Below are 17,382 nucleotides of genomic sequence, written 5' to 3'. Positions count from 1 at the left end.
ACAACAAAAAATAAATGACTTCAGCATAGAATGTGTCATTGGAAAAGGACAGCCTTGTAGACAAGCCAGAAATGTAGAATTGAAAGAGTACAGGAGTAAGGAAGATTCTAAGTCTCATCTGCTTTTTCAGATATGGAAGGAGGGTTTTATAAATGAGGTGATATTGACCATGTATGTCACACCTTCTTCATGTGGGGAAGGTTAAGAGAAAAATCAGAAAATTTGAATGGATTCTGGTATTCTCTATTAACTCTGATGTCAAAGTGCTAAACAAAATGTCAGGAAAACCTGAGTTTAAATTCATCCTCAGAAACTTAACAGCTGTTTGACATTATTACCTCAGCCTCAGTTTTTCCATTGTAAGGATGTTGTTAAGAATTAAGTGAAATTATAATTTGCCAATGTTAGCTATAATCTATTATTTTAAAAGATTTTGGGCATTGCTCTTAAATAATAGTTGCTACATAATAGATGGGAGTTTATGAGGGAATTTAATAGAGTTACATCTTGGAATGTAATAGTGTTCCATCATTGAACTAGATATGAAACCTGGAATAATGCCCAGTAGGAGTGATACTTAGACTGGGGAATCCTCAAAGCATGGATTTTTTATTGAATCCCAGATCAGTTGCTTAGTACAGTGTAGATGGGGGAATCAAAGATAAAGAAGGAAATTAGAGATTTTAGAGGATAAATTAAGGGAAAGTTGAAATCACTCAAGCAGCTTGGGTAATGAGAAGAATCATCATGTCATTCTGATGTGCCAAGTTTGGGAAATAAAAGAGTATCCTGGGAATTTAGGTTTTTACATTGAAGGTCTTCACATGAAAAATAAGGTTTTTTTCTTTTTTCTTTTTCCTAAAACAGCAAATTGTCTATATTAGATGTAACTGAGTTCATAAGCTGCTCAATTTTTCATTTCCCAACAGGGATATTGCCAGTGCAATAAAAGAACTTCTTGACACAGTGAACAACGTCTTCAAAAAATATCAGTACCAGAACCGCCGGGTATGTTGGGCAGAAGCACTCTCTGCAGCTGCCATGTTTGCTTTGGCACCTCACTTGTTGCAAGCACCCTTTTATAGAGAAGAGTGACTGTTGGGATGGAAGGCTTATTATAAATCCATGTATTCCTGACCCTTCCATTTGAATGTGCTCCTTGGGTGTGACTGATTAATCTTGATCAGAAACCTATCATCTTGTCCAGGTTTATGTCTTTTATCAACATGAAGACTGTCTTCCCCTATTCAGATAATGCCCTCTTTCTTTGCCATAGTGGGCAGTACCAGGGAGTTGATGTGATGTGACTAAACTTCTGGTGCTACATCTCCCCAGTTATAATTAAGCAGATCCTTAAACAACTGACAAACAATGAATTCATTAGCTTCTCCTTATTCCAAAGCTTTTTCAGCATGGTATAGGCTCCTGCTAATCTGATTTTAGGAAATCGAGGTTTGCCTCCCTTCTCTATTGAGGCCTTGGGGTAGAAATGGATGGCAGTAATTGTTGATTTTCACTATAGGTAGCGACCTTCACTGAGTGTAATGTAACTTTGTGGTATTAGTGTCTCTTAGTGTCTTTTAATTTCACCGTTTGACTTTTGTCTCTTTAGGCACTTGAACACCAAAAGAAAGAATTTGTAAAATACTCCAAGAGCTTCAGTGACACTCTGAAAACCTATTTTAAAGATGGAAAGTAAGTTCAATGACAATGATATATTTTGATTTTCTATGCAATTGTAGTATTCAATTCTGTGTAGGCGGTCCCATAAATAATAAATTTGCATTTAAATAAACTAATTCACTGGGGAGTGGAGGGGAGAAGAGAGCATTTTTAGATTATATATTTTATATTTATAGGGAAAATGGAAGGAGATAAGTGGGGTTATGTTTTATTCTACCTCACCTCAGAATTGGAATATTGACACTTGTCACAAAGTACCTCTGGCTGTCTTTGTCACCCATCCCTTGGGAATGTTTCTTAGCCTACAGCTAAGGGTTTAATAAATGAGGTGCTATTGACCATGTATATCACACCTCCTTCATGTGGGGAAGGTTAAGGGAAAAATCAGAAAACTTGAATGGATTCTGGTATTCTCTCTTAACTCTGATGTCAAAGTGCCAAACTTTGCAGCTTTCATCTACCAGCTTATAACACACTTAATCCATACCTGACATGGCTCAAATGCTCAACTCCTTTAGCCATTCAGAGACTTGGTTTTGGTTTCTTTTTCCTTTTTGGTAAAATGTGAGAAACAGTCCTTGTACTGTCTACCTCGCAGGGTGGGTGTCTCCCACCAGGAATTGCTGAAAAGTCACTATGACCGCTACCTGTATCTTTACCATCATCCATCATGCAATTTTGCAACTTTGGATTGCCCTCAGCTCAGTCCCATTGGGTTGGTGTAGGCTCATTCCATATGGACTATGTGCCATGTCATGTATGGATTAAGTGTGTTATAAGCTGGTAGATGAAAGCTGCTTTGTTAATAGTCACTTGACATTTAAATTTTTTTTTTTAATCTGTCAGTTCAGCAAAGCAGATGGGTTTGAAATTGAGAATGACCACATTGAATCAGATTCTTCAACTTCAATATAAAATATTTGATATGTAGTATTTGTTGTTTAAGACAGATACCATTTTTGATACCATTTGGTATCATTTTTTCATCTTAATTTTTTTTTTTAATTGAGACCAATTTTTCCTAAGTTCTTTTTGCTGAATCCAGTAATAATACCAGATACTTCAAATGGAAAAATTTAGCTCAGTACAATAATGATTTCTGACTTTGAACTAATTAACAACCATGATAAGAGGAGACAAGAATCCATTTGAAAAGCCTACCTTTGATTATTGAAGCTTTTCCAGGACCCCCGTTGTTGTTGCTCTCCTTATTATTCAATGTTGACCTTTTTTAAACAGAATGGTCCTGTGGGTTCATAAGTAGAACATGTGTTCACACTGATCCATCAGTGCTTTGAGTGGGTCCCTCTTATAATTAGTTGGCATATTTGAGGGTAATGTTGCAAATTTTAGAAAAGGGAAAACAGATTCATTACATGATGGACCTCATGTCATTGGCATTGTGAGTGAGCATATGAAATGAACTTGCCTATCTTGGGAAATGGGGAAATGGGCAGTATTAAAAAGTGATACAGGTTTAAAATCAGTTCTGACCTTTGAAAGCATTTCTTCTGTCTATGTATTGCAGTAGATGCAATGTAGTTGAGACTAATATGTTAAAAAAAAAAAATGCCTTGTCTTTATTGCTGCCCATTCCCCATTAACACTGATAATTGCTTATGTCCTTGTCTATTGTGATTTTGTTTAGGAGTTCTTTCATTTTGGGGGAGGTTGAGATGAAAATTATTGTGTGATTAGCATGAATCTTGCACATTTCAAATGGTGCCATTTGAAGCACAGATTTGTATGAAATCCAGAGTGGGATATAAGAGGATTTTTCTTTATGGCCAGTTATCTCTAATTTACTTTTTAGTGTCATCCATAATTGGCAACCTACTATTGGTTTATGGTCAGTGATAACCATTAGGAGTTGTCAGTAATGCAGAAACTTTGCATTTCAAATATGAAAATACAAACAATGATATCCCATAGGAATAGTGCCTTCACTTTGGAAAGGATGTCGTGTGTATTGCTGGATCAGTTTTATCTTTTGCAAGTCGTGTTAAAGATTAGCATTTTTGAATATATGAGTTTTTGCTTCTAAAAACTGTCTAAAATATTACTGTTTATGTTCTTTTGTAACAGGGCAATAAATGTGTTCATAAGTGCCAACCGACTAATTCATCAAACCAACTTGATACTTCAGACCTTCAAGACTGTGGCCTGAAAATTGTATTATGTTAAGAGCTGTATGTTTCAGTGGTGGTGTTAAACTGCTGCCTTTACCTGTAAATTTTAAAGTTTGACTGTATAAATTATCAGTCCCTCCTGAAGGGACCTAATCCAGGATGTTGAATGGGATTATTGCCATCTTACACCATATTTTTGTAAAACGTAGCTTAATCATAATCTTACACTGAAGATTTTGCATCACTTTTGCTATTATCATTCTTTTAAGAATTATAAGCCAAAAGAATTTACGCCTTAATGTGTCATTATGTAACATTCCTTAAAAGAATTGTAAATATTGGTGTTTGTTTCTGACATTTTAACTTGAAAGCGATATGCTGCAAGATAATGTATTTAACAATATTTGGTGGCAAATATTCAATAAATAGTTTACATCTGTTAAACATTTCTTTACTTGAAAAAAAAGTGTAAATCAAAAGACCAAGAAAACTTGGTAACATCTAGAGAACTTCTAATGGAAACTTATTAGCTATTTGTCACATTATAATACAAGAAGAGTTTTTATATATATATATATATATATATATATATAGTCCTTAATTCATTTGGGCAAAAAGTAGTTAGTGAAAATGTTTTCACTAATTATTGTATATGAGGTACTGAAATATTTTTTCCATTATCTCTAGCCTCTTTCAAAAGACTTATTTGTCCATTTATAGTGTATTTACACTATTTTGTCACTTTCTGAACTCAGAGAATTTAAAGGTTTTGACTCTGAGAAATAAGTCTTCTGTCAGACCAGGTCCTAATAAGCTTTGCACACCTTTTTTCATAAAACCGTAGCCCAAACTGGTAATAATTTGGGAATAAACCAATATTAATTGGTGTGACATTATCATGAGTGTTTATTATTGCACTCTTTAAATATGTACAGTTTTGTTTCCCGATAGAGGAGTTTTAAGGAAATTATGTATCAAGTGTTCATGTTAAATATTTTCATTTTCCATTTATGGTAAAAAATAAAAAAAATTCAGAATTTGTTGATCGTATATAAAAAGGTTTAGGTTTTTAACTAGTTTTTTATTGTAAGTTTTCATTACTACTTAAATATTTTTTTCTTTTTTTAAAAAAAGGGGTCAGAATTTTAGAGACTGAGTTCATTAGAATGAGCAAAATGTGTTTATGGAGAAAGTATACGTTTATGTAAAAGTAGAAAGTCACTGGAAAACATTTTATATAGCCCATTAATTTATGACCTTTTTTTTTTTTTAAATCATCTTTGTTTCTCCCCTTTGAGACCTACAGATAATAAAATTAATGAAATCAGCATTCTTTACTATTTATAATGTCATAAATCACTATTCTGGGAAGTAGATAAATGTTGCTGGATTTACTCTGCAGACTATTTAAGAGAAAAACCAAATTAGCAAGTCTTTTTCTGGACTTAGGCCCAAGCTGCCAGCTTCACAAAGCTGGCACAAAGGAGACGGGTTGTACAAATAAGAAGAAAAAAGGAGAAAGACTACTCTTGTCCTGGAAGATCTTATAATCTAATAAAGGAAGGGTATACACCAAAGGAAGCTGAAAAATGGGGGAGAGTGCCAGAGAGTATGGATGTTTAATCTTTTTGCCACCAATTCCTGACAAGCTCTATCGTTTCCTCTGAAAAAGATGCATTAAATATTACCTTGATAGAAAGTTTCCAACTTGCCATAAAACTTTCTCAGAAATTCTGGTGCCTTTAGTCCTTCACCTAAATCAAATTAAATGTAATTCTATATGCCAAAGACTGTGCTAAACTAGTCATAGTGAATACAAATACAAAGAAAGAAATAATCCCTACTCTCAAAGTTTATGCTTATAAGGGGACAAGTATATGAATGTGTAAGAATAATTTCCTTGGCAAAAATGGACTAGAGTGCACTGTTTGTTCATTACAGAGAATAAGAAATCAAGCTACACCTTGTGATCTCTTTGTGCCATCCCAGCCTCCACTGGATGGGCAGAGGCCATGCTCAGGAAGAGAAAGCTCTTTTCAGACTCCTCCCTCCTGCCAAATTGTTTACAGTTTTTGGTAGCCTTTTTTTTTTTAAAAATCACTTCACACAGGTTTTTGGTTTCAACACTCATGAAAGATTTGTATATCATATTTATGGTTTAATCATATGGGTGTCTTAAAATAAGGTTGCAAAGCTCTCTAGCTATCAGGTAGAACTATGTGAAAATATGGTGGCTCTGATTAATGAGGCTTCAAAACATTGCTTAAATCAAAAAGTTCAGTGACTTGAGTAAGAACCAGTGAAATCTGCAAGACATTAAGAAACTCTGAATATTTGCTTACCTCAAACAGACACAGTGTCTTCCAGAGAAAAATCCTTATTCCTAGCTAACAACTGTGTTCATGAACTCAAGGAAAGTAGTCCTGTTAAGTGACTATAAGTGGGTATGTGAAAGAAACGGACTAGAAAGGCTTAGATTAGTGAGCTGTAGGAATCATCAGAGAGGAAATGGGAAGCTGGGATTGTGTGCTGTTCAGTTATTTCAGCTTCATCCTTCAGAAGGAAATGGGACCACTCTCCCCACACCCCCAGCCAAGGTTCTGCTCTAATTCCCAGAGATGTGTTTCTATAAAGAAAAAGCGTCAAAGTGAGTTGAAAATGTCAGATTCTAATAGAAAATTGGAAAACAGGCTGACTCAATGGACAATATGTTCTACCTTGCATCAAGAAGCTTGATCCAGATTCAAAACAGCCTCTGACAATTGCTAGTAGTGACCCTGAACACTTAATTTCTCAGTTTCCTGAGCTGTAAAATGGGCATAATAAAAGAAGAGTAAAGGATTCCCCCCATGCAACCATCCTCATCCCTTAAGTAAAATTCAAAAAAAAAAAAAAAATATATATATATATATATATATATATATATATATATATATATATATATATATATATATATATATATATATATATATATTCAACGTATCTAGAAGAAAGAGAAGAGAGATCTTTGAGGTAGCAGCTCTTATGAAAGTCTTCATTGAACTGGATTTCTCAAAGTGAAAGGTCAAATAGACTTTGATTTATAAATTTGATAACCTTTGATCTATTGGGAAAATCTGTCTGCAGCAGAGGAGAGTAAGGGAGAGTATTTAGGATTAAATCCTTGTGAGAAAGCAGCAAATAATTTCAGTTTGGGGGCAGTGACAGTGTTGATCATAAAACCAGAAGGCACTTTACAGACCATCTAATCCCACCCCCTCATTTTACATATGAGGAAATAGGCCTAAAGACTTATTTGGCCAAGCTAGCAGAGATTTGTACTTCGATTTGAACCCAGGGCCCTTTTTGCTCTACTATGCTGCCTTTGAAAGAACATAGGAAGTTCGATACAGATTTTAAAGCAGCTATTTCATAATCCTTTGGAAATGAATTCTCAAGGAAAAAAAAAAAAAACCAAAGTAAGTAACCAAGCAAGCTTAAGCAAGCACAAATTTGTTGGTTTAGTAGAACCTGAAATAATGTTCCTGCAGGAAAGACCAGAGCTGCTTTTTTAGTCCTGGCTCCATCTTGTACCATCTGAGTGACCTTAGGGAAGGCCCCACCTTTCCCAGTTTCTGTTTCCATTCTGGTAAAATAGAGCTAATGCTTTCCCAGAGGTGCCAAGCTTCCTGCAGCAAAACTGCCTAGTGAGAGCAGGACCAGACCAAAATGTGTTTGGGAAATGTTTAACAAAATAAAAAACAATATGACAAACTACGGCTGCTGTTCATTTGTGTCTGCCTCACTTAGGGTTTTCTTGGCAAAGATACTGAAGTGGTCTGCCGTTTTCTTCTTCTGACAGCCGAGAAACTGAGGCAAACAGGATTAAGTGACCTACTTTCCCACGGTAGCACTCTATCCACTGCACTATCCAGCTGCCCAACAGTACAACATAGGTGATACTAATTTGTGGTTTTCTTAGTCAATGTGCTGCTAAAAAAAAATAATAATAATAATAAATTGGGATAAAGATTCTACTTGAGTTGGACATCACTGTTGTCTATCTTACAGGGTGGTGGAAAGCTAAGAGCTCAGTGAGCCCCAAAGCACGAAAGAAACGATCATAGGTCATGCTAAATTCCCAGACCTGGACTCCCCTGCAGCCCTAGGAGGATTTAAGTCACTTCATCCATCCACCCCCATTCAATAGATAAAACATGTTTTAAGCACCCACTGTATGGCAAACACCATGCTAGGTGCTATAGAGATAAAGACAAAAAAAGCTACCACCCTTAAGAAAATTATATTCTGTTGATATACTTAACCTTTATCAGATTGTTTTTTCTCTTGGGGAGGAGGAGGGAGAAAAATTGGGAACACAGGGTCTTGCAGAAGTGAATGTTGAGAACTATTTTTACATGTATTTGGAAAAATGAAATCCTATTGAAAATTTAAAAGAAAACTATATTCTGAGGGGGGACAATTAAAAGATGAGAGGGAGAAGGGAAGAGATAGGGAGCAACAGAAGGAAAAGGAGAAGTGATAGATTTATAGCTGATAGATTGTAGAATTATAGATTGCCAGATGATAGATAAATAGATGATAGGATAGATGATACACAGGTGATTAATATAACAGAATAAGTGCATATAAAGGAGTTTGGGGCAGAGGGCACCAGCACTTGGGAGATCAGTAAAGCCTTGTGAGGTGAAAGAAGAGTTCATCCAGGTGCCAGGGATGGCCAACGTAGAGTAGAGATAGGAGCCAAGTGGAGTGTGTGTAAAGGAGCAGAATTGGCCAATTTGGCTAAGTTACAGAATTCGAGAGGAGGAGGAGTGTCCAGGTGGGAAGGACTTTGAAAGTGAATTTAATTTTTGCTAGAGGCAGCAGGGAGTCACTGGTGTTTGTTAAATAGGAAAATTGCTCCAACAGCTGTATAGAAGGTGGAAATGGAGCAGTGAGAAATTTGAAGCAGCCCCCTCAGGGTGAGGCAACATGCTTTGGAAGCTTACACCAAACGGGGAGATTGTTCCTATTTTACATGTGTCAACTGAGGCACAAAGAGATGAGGAGATTCAACCATTTGAAGCTAGATTTTTCCGAGACACTTTGGGGACAGTGAAAAGAAGAGCATTTGGAGTCAGAAAAGAACTGGGTTCAAATTCTGACTCAAATCTTTATTTAGCTCTGTAACCCTGGAGGCACACTTTAGTAAAAAGATAAAGCTGTACCATGCAATGATACAAGACAATTACAATAAACTTGGGATGGAAAATGCCATTCTTATCTGGAGAGAGAATTTGAATGGGATTCAAAGCATTAGTGTTTTCACCTCTTTGTTGTTTGTTTGCTTTTTCTCTCTCATGTTTCCTCCCCTCTCCTTTGGTCTGATATTTCTTATACAACATGACAAATAGGGAAATATTTTTAAATACATATTAAATACATATTTAACCTATATCAAATTGCTTGCTGTCTCGGAGAAGGCGGTAGTAAGAGACAGAGGGAGAAAAATTTGGAACACAACGTCTTACAAAAATGAATGCTATCGTGTATTTGGGAAAATAAAATGCTTTTGAGGGAAAAAAAAAAAAAAGATAAGGTTGTATTTGATGAGGTCTTTTTCAGTTCTAAATTAAATGATCCAAGTCTTAGTTTCCAATCCTCTTCCTGACTTATCATAATTGTGTTTGTCTATGACTCCAGAGACGAGCCCCTTCATTTCCTTGCACCTCAGTTTTCTCATGGGTCAAATGGGAGAGATGCACTTAATATCAGCTAAAGCCCAGCTTTTAATTTGTGGTTGAATGACCCTAGGTCCAGCCCCTGATCCACCAGGCCCAAATCCCTTTTTTCCCTAAACAAAGAAAGTGGAGTAGAAAAGATTTCAGTTGCAAAGGTTCAGAAAAGGGCATTGGCTGGAGAGAATTATCAGTGTGGAATATCTTACCTGGGAGCTGTTTTTCAGGCAGACCCACCGAAGTGTGACTACTTTTCCCTATGAAGTTGATAGTCCTAGTGTGGAGATGGAGGGCCCTCAAAAACTTCCTGGAATTAGGAGAGATGGCTTCAAAGATGATTCTGGATAAAAGAACAAGGGAGAAGATTGTGGGGGTTTTTTTGTTTTGTTTTTTTTTAAGCACAAAAACACAGCAGGGCCTAGAGGAATATTTAAAGCACCATTACTTCATAAATGTGCTAAATGTTTCACTCAGCATGAAATAATTAGGAGATATTTTGATTTTCATTATGAAAAAAAATAAGAGAGAAGAAAAAAAAAACTAACGAGGAAAGCAAACATCTCTTCAGAAAAAAATGACATTCCACTGGGCACCTCCCCTCTGAAGTTATAAATTAGGATCAGGAAAGCTCTCTCGATAAATGCCAACCACTGGAATATGAGGAATGAAGTAAAAAAAAAAAAAAAAAAAAGCACAGAAAGTACATGCTAATTGGACTCCAATTTCTATGAACAGAGACTAGAGCTAGAAATGGAAATGGCCTTTCCACAGCCTTTGAGAACAAAAGCATCTTTCACACTTTTCCCTTGATTATCATTTGTCTCTTCCCTTTGTCTTTGATTTCAGCTTTTCCATTTTCTGCCACACTTTGCTCAGAAAACGTTTTGAAGAGTTTGGTTTTGTTTGTGTTGTGTTGTGTTGGTTTGTGTTGTGTTTCCATCACTTTGACACTTCAACATTCACATGCCCAGAAATGTGCTAAACTTCAGAAAGTTTCTATCAAAGTCATCAAGAAAAATAGTCTACATCCTCTGCTAAAATGCGATGAAACAACAGCCTGTAATAAAAATAATTGATTGTCAAGCTATGCCATATTGATAGAAAACCTCAGTTTGGTTTTTGATTTTCCCAGTGTGTGCATAGTTCTGTGTGCACAAGTTATTTCTTGTTATTAACCTGGAGCCATGGATAGAGCACCCAGAGTCAAGGAGACCTGGCTTTGAATCCTGCCTCAAAATCTTACTTGCTTTGGGTTCCCCCTCAAAAAATGAAGGGGTTGGGTTTAATTGCCTTCCCCTTTTCTCCAGGTTCTTTCTAGCTCTGAATCTCTGATCTCATGATCACTGATCCAGCCCTCTTGCTTTACACATAGCAGGCACTTAAGAAATGAACTGAAACTACAAATGGTGATAATGCTTGACTGTGGTGGAGAGTTGAGGGAGCTGGTTTCGGTGCCAGAGCAACCCTGCTTCTTAGTCTGCTTCTCATAGTCTAGTTCTAGAAAGTCCCTTTCTCAACTGCCAAATGAAGGCTTCAGTGGATGTCCTGAGATTATTCCCATCTCAGAATCTATGTTCCTAGTGGATAGAGTACCAGGTTTGGCGTCAGGAAAAGCTGAGTTCAAATTCAGCCTTATATATATATATAAACACACACACACACACAGAGATACACACATATATGTCTATCTTATCATTATTATAATTGAGTAGCAATCGATCATATTGCCAAGACAACTAGCTTCTTAGTCACGAAAACTTGGATTTAAGTCCCAGATTGACAGGAACTGATTATATTACTTTGTGTATGTAATTTATGTGTATGTAAATTATCTAATTTTCTAATGCCCCAGATAACTTTAAAAAAATAAAACTGTATAGATATATTTTATTTTTCTATTGTTTACATTTCTTCTAGCACTCTTCCATCTTCCTCCTAGAATTCATCCCATAGAACAAATAATATTTTTTTTGAAAAAAAATTAGTAAGATAAGTGGTGAAAGGAACAAAGCCCTTGTATTCTTGGGAAAAGTCTGAAAGCACAAATGCTTCCCACTCATAGAGGGTGGGACTGTTCTCCCACCCCACCCCTTCTTCTAGCTCATTGGAGTACATGTTTACTTGTTCTTTGTAATTTTGTAACCTTCATAGTTGAATGGTTTTTTGGTTTTATATTTTTGTCATTGTTATGTATATTATTTTCTTGACTCCACCTGATTTGTTAGACATTAACTCCTAGAAGACTTTCAATTTTCTCTGTATTTATGCCATGTGTCATTTCTTATAACACAAAAATCACTATTTGTTTAGCCATTTCCCAGTCAAAGGACATCTATTTGGTTCAGACTTTTTAACTAGAACAGCAAAAGAATCATTATAAATATTTTATGGGGACTGCCTCTCATGGATGAGTATCTTGGGATATGTCTTAGAATCTTTGAATTAAAGAACATGGATATTTTAGGTAATTTGCATGATTCCAAATTATTTTCCACAATGACTGATTCACTATTGTGCGCTTTATTATTGTTTCAGTCTCTATCTGACTCTTTGTGACATTACTTTAAAGTGGTTTTTTTGTTTTGTTTTTTTGTTTTTTTTGGCAAAGATATTGGAGTTGTTAGCCATTTCCTTCTTCTGCTCATTTTATAATTGAGGAAACTGAGATAAACAAGATTAAATGAGTCCTGCAGGGTCAGAGAGCTAATAAGTATCTAGGTTGTATTTGAACTCAGATCCTGTTTTAGGCAATGAAACATCAAACTTCAAAGAAAAGTGACTTTCCAAGTTATGCTTCCAATTATTTCAGATCTCATTTTAAACTTTGATTATCCCAATGTATGCTTAATAGCGTGTTCATGGGAAGCAGCTATCAACATGCACCGGTAGAAGGAATTTTCTCACTGGGATTTCCCTACATCTATGAAATCACTGTTTCTCCCAGACCATCACCCTCTCACAAAGAAAACAACAAAAAATAGCTGTTCGCTATTTCAGAGGCAAGTTAACATAGGGGTTTGTAGTGTTCTTCTTTTCTAAAATATATTGTTCTCTGGGAGCAGGTTTCCTGGGGGGCTTCTGGAGGCAGCCTTAGTTTCAGTTCCAAGTAATAATCACCTCAAATGTAGCCAGCTATCAAAGTTCAAATCCTTTATTTCTCTTCCAAAATATCCCGGTAAGCTTTCCTTAGTTCCGAGAGCTCTTGTTGCTTGTCCTTTGCCTCTGCCAGCTTCAGCCTCTAGCTCTCTCTGAATCCTGGCTCTGAATCTCCCTAACTGAATTTTGACTCTCTCAATCTCCTCAACTGACTCCTGACTGAGGCTCTTCCTTTTATATGCTCTTTTAGAGGTGTGAACTCAAAGGTTGACTCCTCCTCCAAAAGAGTGGGATTGTGGGTTCCTGATTTGTGAATCTCCTCCACTGAACTTGTGAATCTCATACAGAATCCTGACTTGTGAATCTCGAACACTAATGTGTGAACTCTTAAAGGTGTGAAAGGTGTGAACTCTGAACTAGAGAACTGCTGAGTATGATGCTAAAATTAGACAACTGGCATCACTTTGTGAGAATCCTAACGGATTAAGGTTTGAATTTGAAGCCAAGAACATTTGGATTGAAATCCTTCTTCTTATTCTCTATATAGAATAGATATATTTTATATCTATAGCTCTATCTCTATCTTCTTATATCTCTATCTCAGAGATTTCATCTCTGAGGCTCGGTTTGCCCATCTGTCAAATGGAGGTAATAGCATCTATAATACCTACTTAGCCAGGTTATAAGGAGGAGATGAGAAATTGTAAGAACTTTAAAGTTGTATATAAATGCCAATTAATCTATTAACACCATTTTCCTTTCTGTATGACGTGGATTCTCCCCTGAGCCGTTCTCCCCCACCTCTCTTAGGCATGAATTTCCCCTCCCACAGTCCACGCTGTATAGGAATGGCCTTGGCTCGCTCAGAGAATGAACTTAAAGCTCATCTATAAGGAGCCTCTTCTTTTCCTGCCTGGCGTAGGAGATCATCTGGAAAATTACAAACCCTAAACACGTTCAGAAAATTAAGAGCCGCTTCCCCCAGCAGCCTTTGGTCAGGGCTATGATTACAAAATCTCCATCTGTGGGTTTTTTTTAGACGCCTTCTCCATGAGTGCCCTTGCACCATTTTGATTTAGTGGTGTACTTTAGATATTAATTCTGTCATGGCTGCTCCCGCTGTGGGAAGAGGGGGAGGCCGCCAGCCTTCGGGGCTTTCATCTCTGCCCCTGCAGTTAGCGTCAGTTCTTTTCCTTGGAGAAATATTTATCTGGACAGTGTTAGCTTGGGATGCAGGAGCCTGTAATTTTTTAAGCTGCCCTTTCCTTTATAACTTGGATCTTGGCAAGTTTTTCTTTGCATCTTTCATTCCCATCTTGATTCAATAAGCATTTAGTAAGTGCCTACTGTGTATGGGACATCTTATTACGGCAAAAAGTGAAATCATCTAATCCTTGTCTTCAAGGAGCTTACATTCTGCTGGGTAGGGGTGGAAGATGAGGAACCGTATGTGTACAAAGACACACTATCATACCTCCCGTACTCAAAGGGTTCTGGGAGGCCATCATGGCCAGCCTCCCCCAGAAGGACAAATCGCTTTCCTAAGATCACACAACGACAAAGATAGGATAAATATAAGATGTTTGATAATTGTAACATCAAATATAAGAGATTTGATAAGAGTAACAAAATAGTAACAGTAAGATATCTTATTTGATAATAGTAACACTGAAAGGTAGTGTGAATTTCCTCAGCTAGATTCCTTGAGAGTCCAATCTCACCCAGAATCAGGTAGATGAGTTTAGGGGGTCAAAGGAAGTGAGTAACAAAAAGGAAAGGAAAAGAAATGTAGAAAAGGAAATTAGTGAGCTCAGGAACACTGCTTGTACTGGTGACAACTTTGGCTTTCTGGGGTACACATCGGGTTGTTCTAGCTTGGTAGATTTGCTCAGAGCACAGCCAATGAAAGCCATTCCAGGGCAGAAAGGAAATGGAAGGGGGAAGGGGAACAAAGTCTCAAAGTCTCTGGAGTGTTAGGGACTGATAACTGTCATGTTTGTTCCTATTGGGAAAATACATTTCTCTGTGGTTAGTAATCACCAGGAAAGTAGAGGCCTTCTTAAAAATAATTTCAGTCTTGTTCTTCCTCTAGTTGCCATGGAAGAGAATAAAGTTGAGCCTGAGGGTCTCATTCTACTGATATAACTTAGAGCCTCATGAACTAGGCATTATGGTAGACAAGTAGATACAAGATACAAGGGGATGGACAGTTGGAGGAGATATGTACATATATAAATATAAATATATATATATATACACACACACATATATATATAGCAAAAATATAAAATATAGATTTAAGTAAATATAATATAAACATAAAATCCATAAATATAATTATACACAAAGTGATTAAATACAAGATAATTTGGGAAGGAGAGCACAAGGATTCGGAGGAAAACAGGATAAGAGAGGAAGGGAATAAGCACTTATTAAATGTCTCCTATATCCTAAATACTTCACCAATATGATTTCATTTGATATCAGGAAAGGTTTTCAGGAGAATATGGTGCTTGATCTTAATCTAGACAGACTGAATGGATTCTATGAGGAAGTGATTAGGAGAGAGTACATTTCAGGGATGATGGAGAGCCAAAGCAAATCAAAGGCACGGAGGTGAGAAATAGAACACTGAGAAACAGAAAAGACCATTTTGTTGAGATTGCCGAGTATAGGGAGAGGAATAATGTCCAACAAGACTGGAAAGGCAAATTGGGAGCAGGTTACAATTTTCTGTAAAAGCTAAATAGAAGGATGTCTATTTCTGCCTAGAGGCAATAGGAAGCCACTGTAATGGGTTGATTTGTGAGTAGAATCACAAGGTCATATATGCACTGAAGAAAAAAATATTTTAGCAGCATTGTGTAGAATGGACTGAAGTGGGGAGGCAGGAAGATCAATTAGACTGTTAAATAATTTAAAGAAAGGCAATGAGAGTCTGAAATAAGATGAGAACTTTCTGAGTGGAGAGAATGGATTAGATGCCAAATACGCTTTCAAAATAGAAATGGCAAAATATGGCAATTGAGTGGATATGTTGGGTAATGGAGAGTGAAGACACAGGCGTAATGGCTACAGCCCAGCCTGAAACCCTGGAAGGAGAGTGATGCTTTCAGCAGAAATAGGGATGTTTGGAAAGAAGGATGGTTCAGAGAGAAAGCCAAGTTCCCTTTTAGATATTTAATCAAGTTGAAGATGTCTCCAGGCCACCCAGTTTGAAATCTCCATTAGGCAGTTGGTGATGTGAGACTAAACTTCTGGGGACACTGGGGCTTGATATTTAGATCTGAATTATTGGAATAGAGATGAGAGCTAAGGCCGAGGGAGATGTTAAGGTTATGTAAAGAAAAAATAGAATGAAGAGAAGAAATCTAGGAAAGAACATCTTCAATTAAAGGTATAAGATAGATGAACCAGCTGAGGAAAATGAGAAAACGTGGTCGCACAGGTAGGAGAAAAGCCAGGAGGGAATAATATCATGAAAATCCAAGGAGGTGAAAATCTGCAAGAAGAGGGGAAAGTTGTGACAGGATTGAAGAAAGCAGAGTTGATTTGGAATAACTTTTGGGGAGTGGGAGAAGAAGTCAATTAAGGAAAGATTTCACTATCATAATTCAATGAGAGCCCAACTGAGACTAGACAACCTGAATTTGTAAGGTACCAGGAAGCATAATTGGGAAAATTTCCTCTAACTGCTTTCAGTACCTTTGAACAGGAGTAGAAGGGGCTCAGGGGATAAGGTCTGGAAGAGGAAAGAAGCCACAGTGCAAATGGTTAAGGGATTTAAGAGCAGAGGACCACTTAGATGTAAAATGGTTAACATTAGATTAGAGAGAGAGGAAGAGGAAATCAGAGGAAGGATAATAGGCTGAGATAGTACTTGGGGTGGCTGTTTTGGATGTCTCAATGAGGGCAAATAATGGGTGTAGGAGACGGGAGACAGAGGGAGAGATGGAGTAATACAAGAGTATGATTACATGAGGAAATGTCCCGTTTTTAAGGAAATATAGGTAGGCAATGGGAGGTCTGATATGTCATCATCCTTATATGTAGCTGAGGTGAATTAAAGGAGTAAGTCATAGATTTGAGGATGGCTGAGGAACTGAAAAACATTTTTATGATACTAAAATATCCCAGTGTAAAATGAGAGAAAGATGATGAGCCAGGTGCTGAATCCTTGAAAGGAGAGAGAAATTCCTTCAGATCAGCATTCTATACCCATTACAATTTACATAGATTATAAACGTGTAATTGAGAGTACTTCAAAGGAATAAAGGTTGCTGAGTGAAAGAGGCAAAGGGACAGGTTAGAAGGGTTAGTGGCCACAAGGACTATCCTAACTCCTCCTCAAGGACCAACATGTCAAGGGGTAGATGATAAAAGATACAGCCAGTGTTGGAGCGGAGAACTGGGAATTCATTATCTTCAGGGCAGATTGAAGGAGTGTGAGAAATGGAATCAAATTAGTGGGAGTTGGATTTTAAAGGAACAGGAATTTCAGAGGATCTGATTCAGGATGAAGATTCAGAGAATCTTCAGTAGAAGAGAAGGGCGGGGTTGGAGCGTGATGTTGATAGAATAGGATGGAATGAGAGATCTGGAAGAAGAGACCGGGGAAGACTTTTCTCTTCCTAAGTGGTGGTGATTTGCTTAGTATGAGCATAGAGAGGGAAATAAGAGGAACCATGAGGTGGTTTCTTATTGAGTAACAGAAGAATAGTCAGTCTCTCAGTCTGTGAGAAGTATTGCACAGG

At 37.1% G+C, this 17,382-nt stretch overlaps 1 protein-coding gene across 1 annotated transcript in view; it reads left to right on the top strand.

The window, feature by feature from the left end:
- The window catches only part of PDCD10 (programmed cell death 10), a 43,534-nt gene extending 39,278 nt beyond the window's left edge, over positions 1-4,256 (top strand). Inside the window, exons 6-8 of the mRNA XM_051983129.1 lie at positions 930-1,008; positions 1,613-1,695; positions 3,769-4,256. Of these exons, the coding sequence (XP_051839089.1) occupies positions 930-1,008; positions 1,613-1,695; positions 3,769-3,850 (244 nt within the window). The 3' untranslated portion in view covers positions 3,851-4,256. The remainder of the gene's footprint in view (positions 1-929; positions 1,009-1,612; positions 1,696-3,768) is intronic.
- Positions 4,257-17,382: the final 13,126 nt, after the last annotated feature.

Source organism: Antechinus flavipes, chromosome 3 (assembly GCF_016432865.1).
Source record: "Antechinus flavipes isolate AdamAnt ecotype Samford, QLD, Australia chromosome 3, AdamAnt_v2, whole genome shotgun sequence".
Classification (NCBI taxonomy): Eukaryota; Metazoa; Chordata; class Mammalia; order Dasyuromorphia; family Dasyuridae; genus Antechinus; species Antechinus flavipes.
This window is presented reverse-complemented; position numbering and strand designations above follow the sequence as displayed.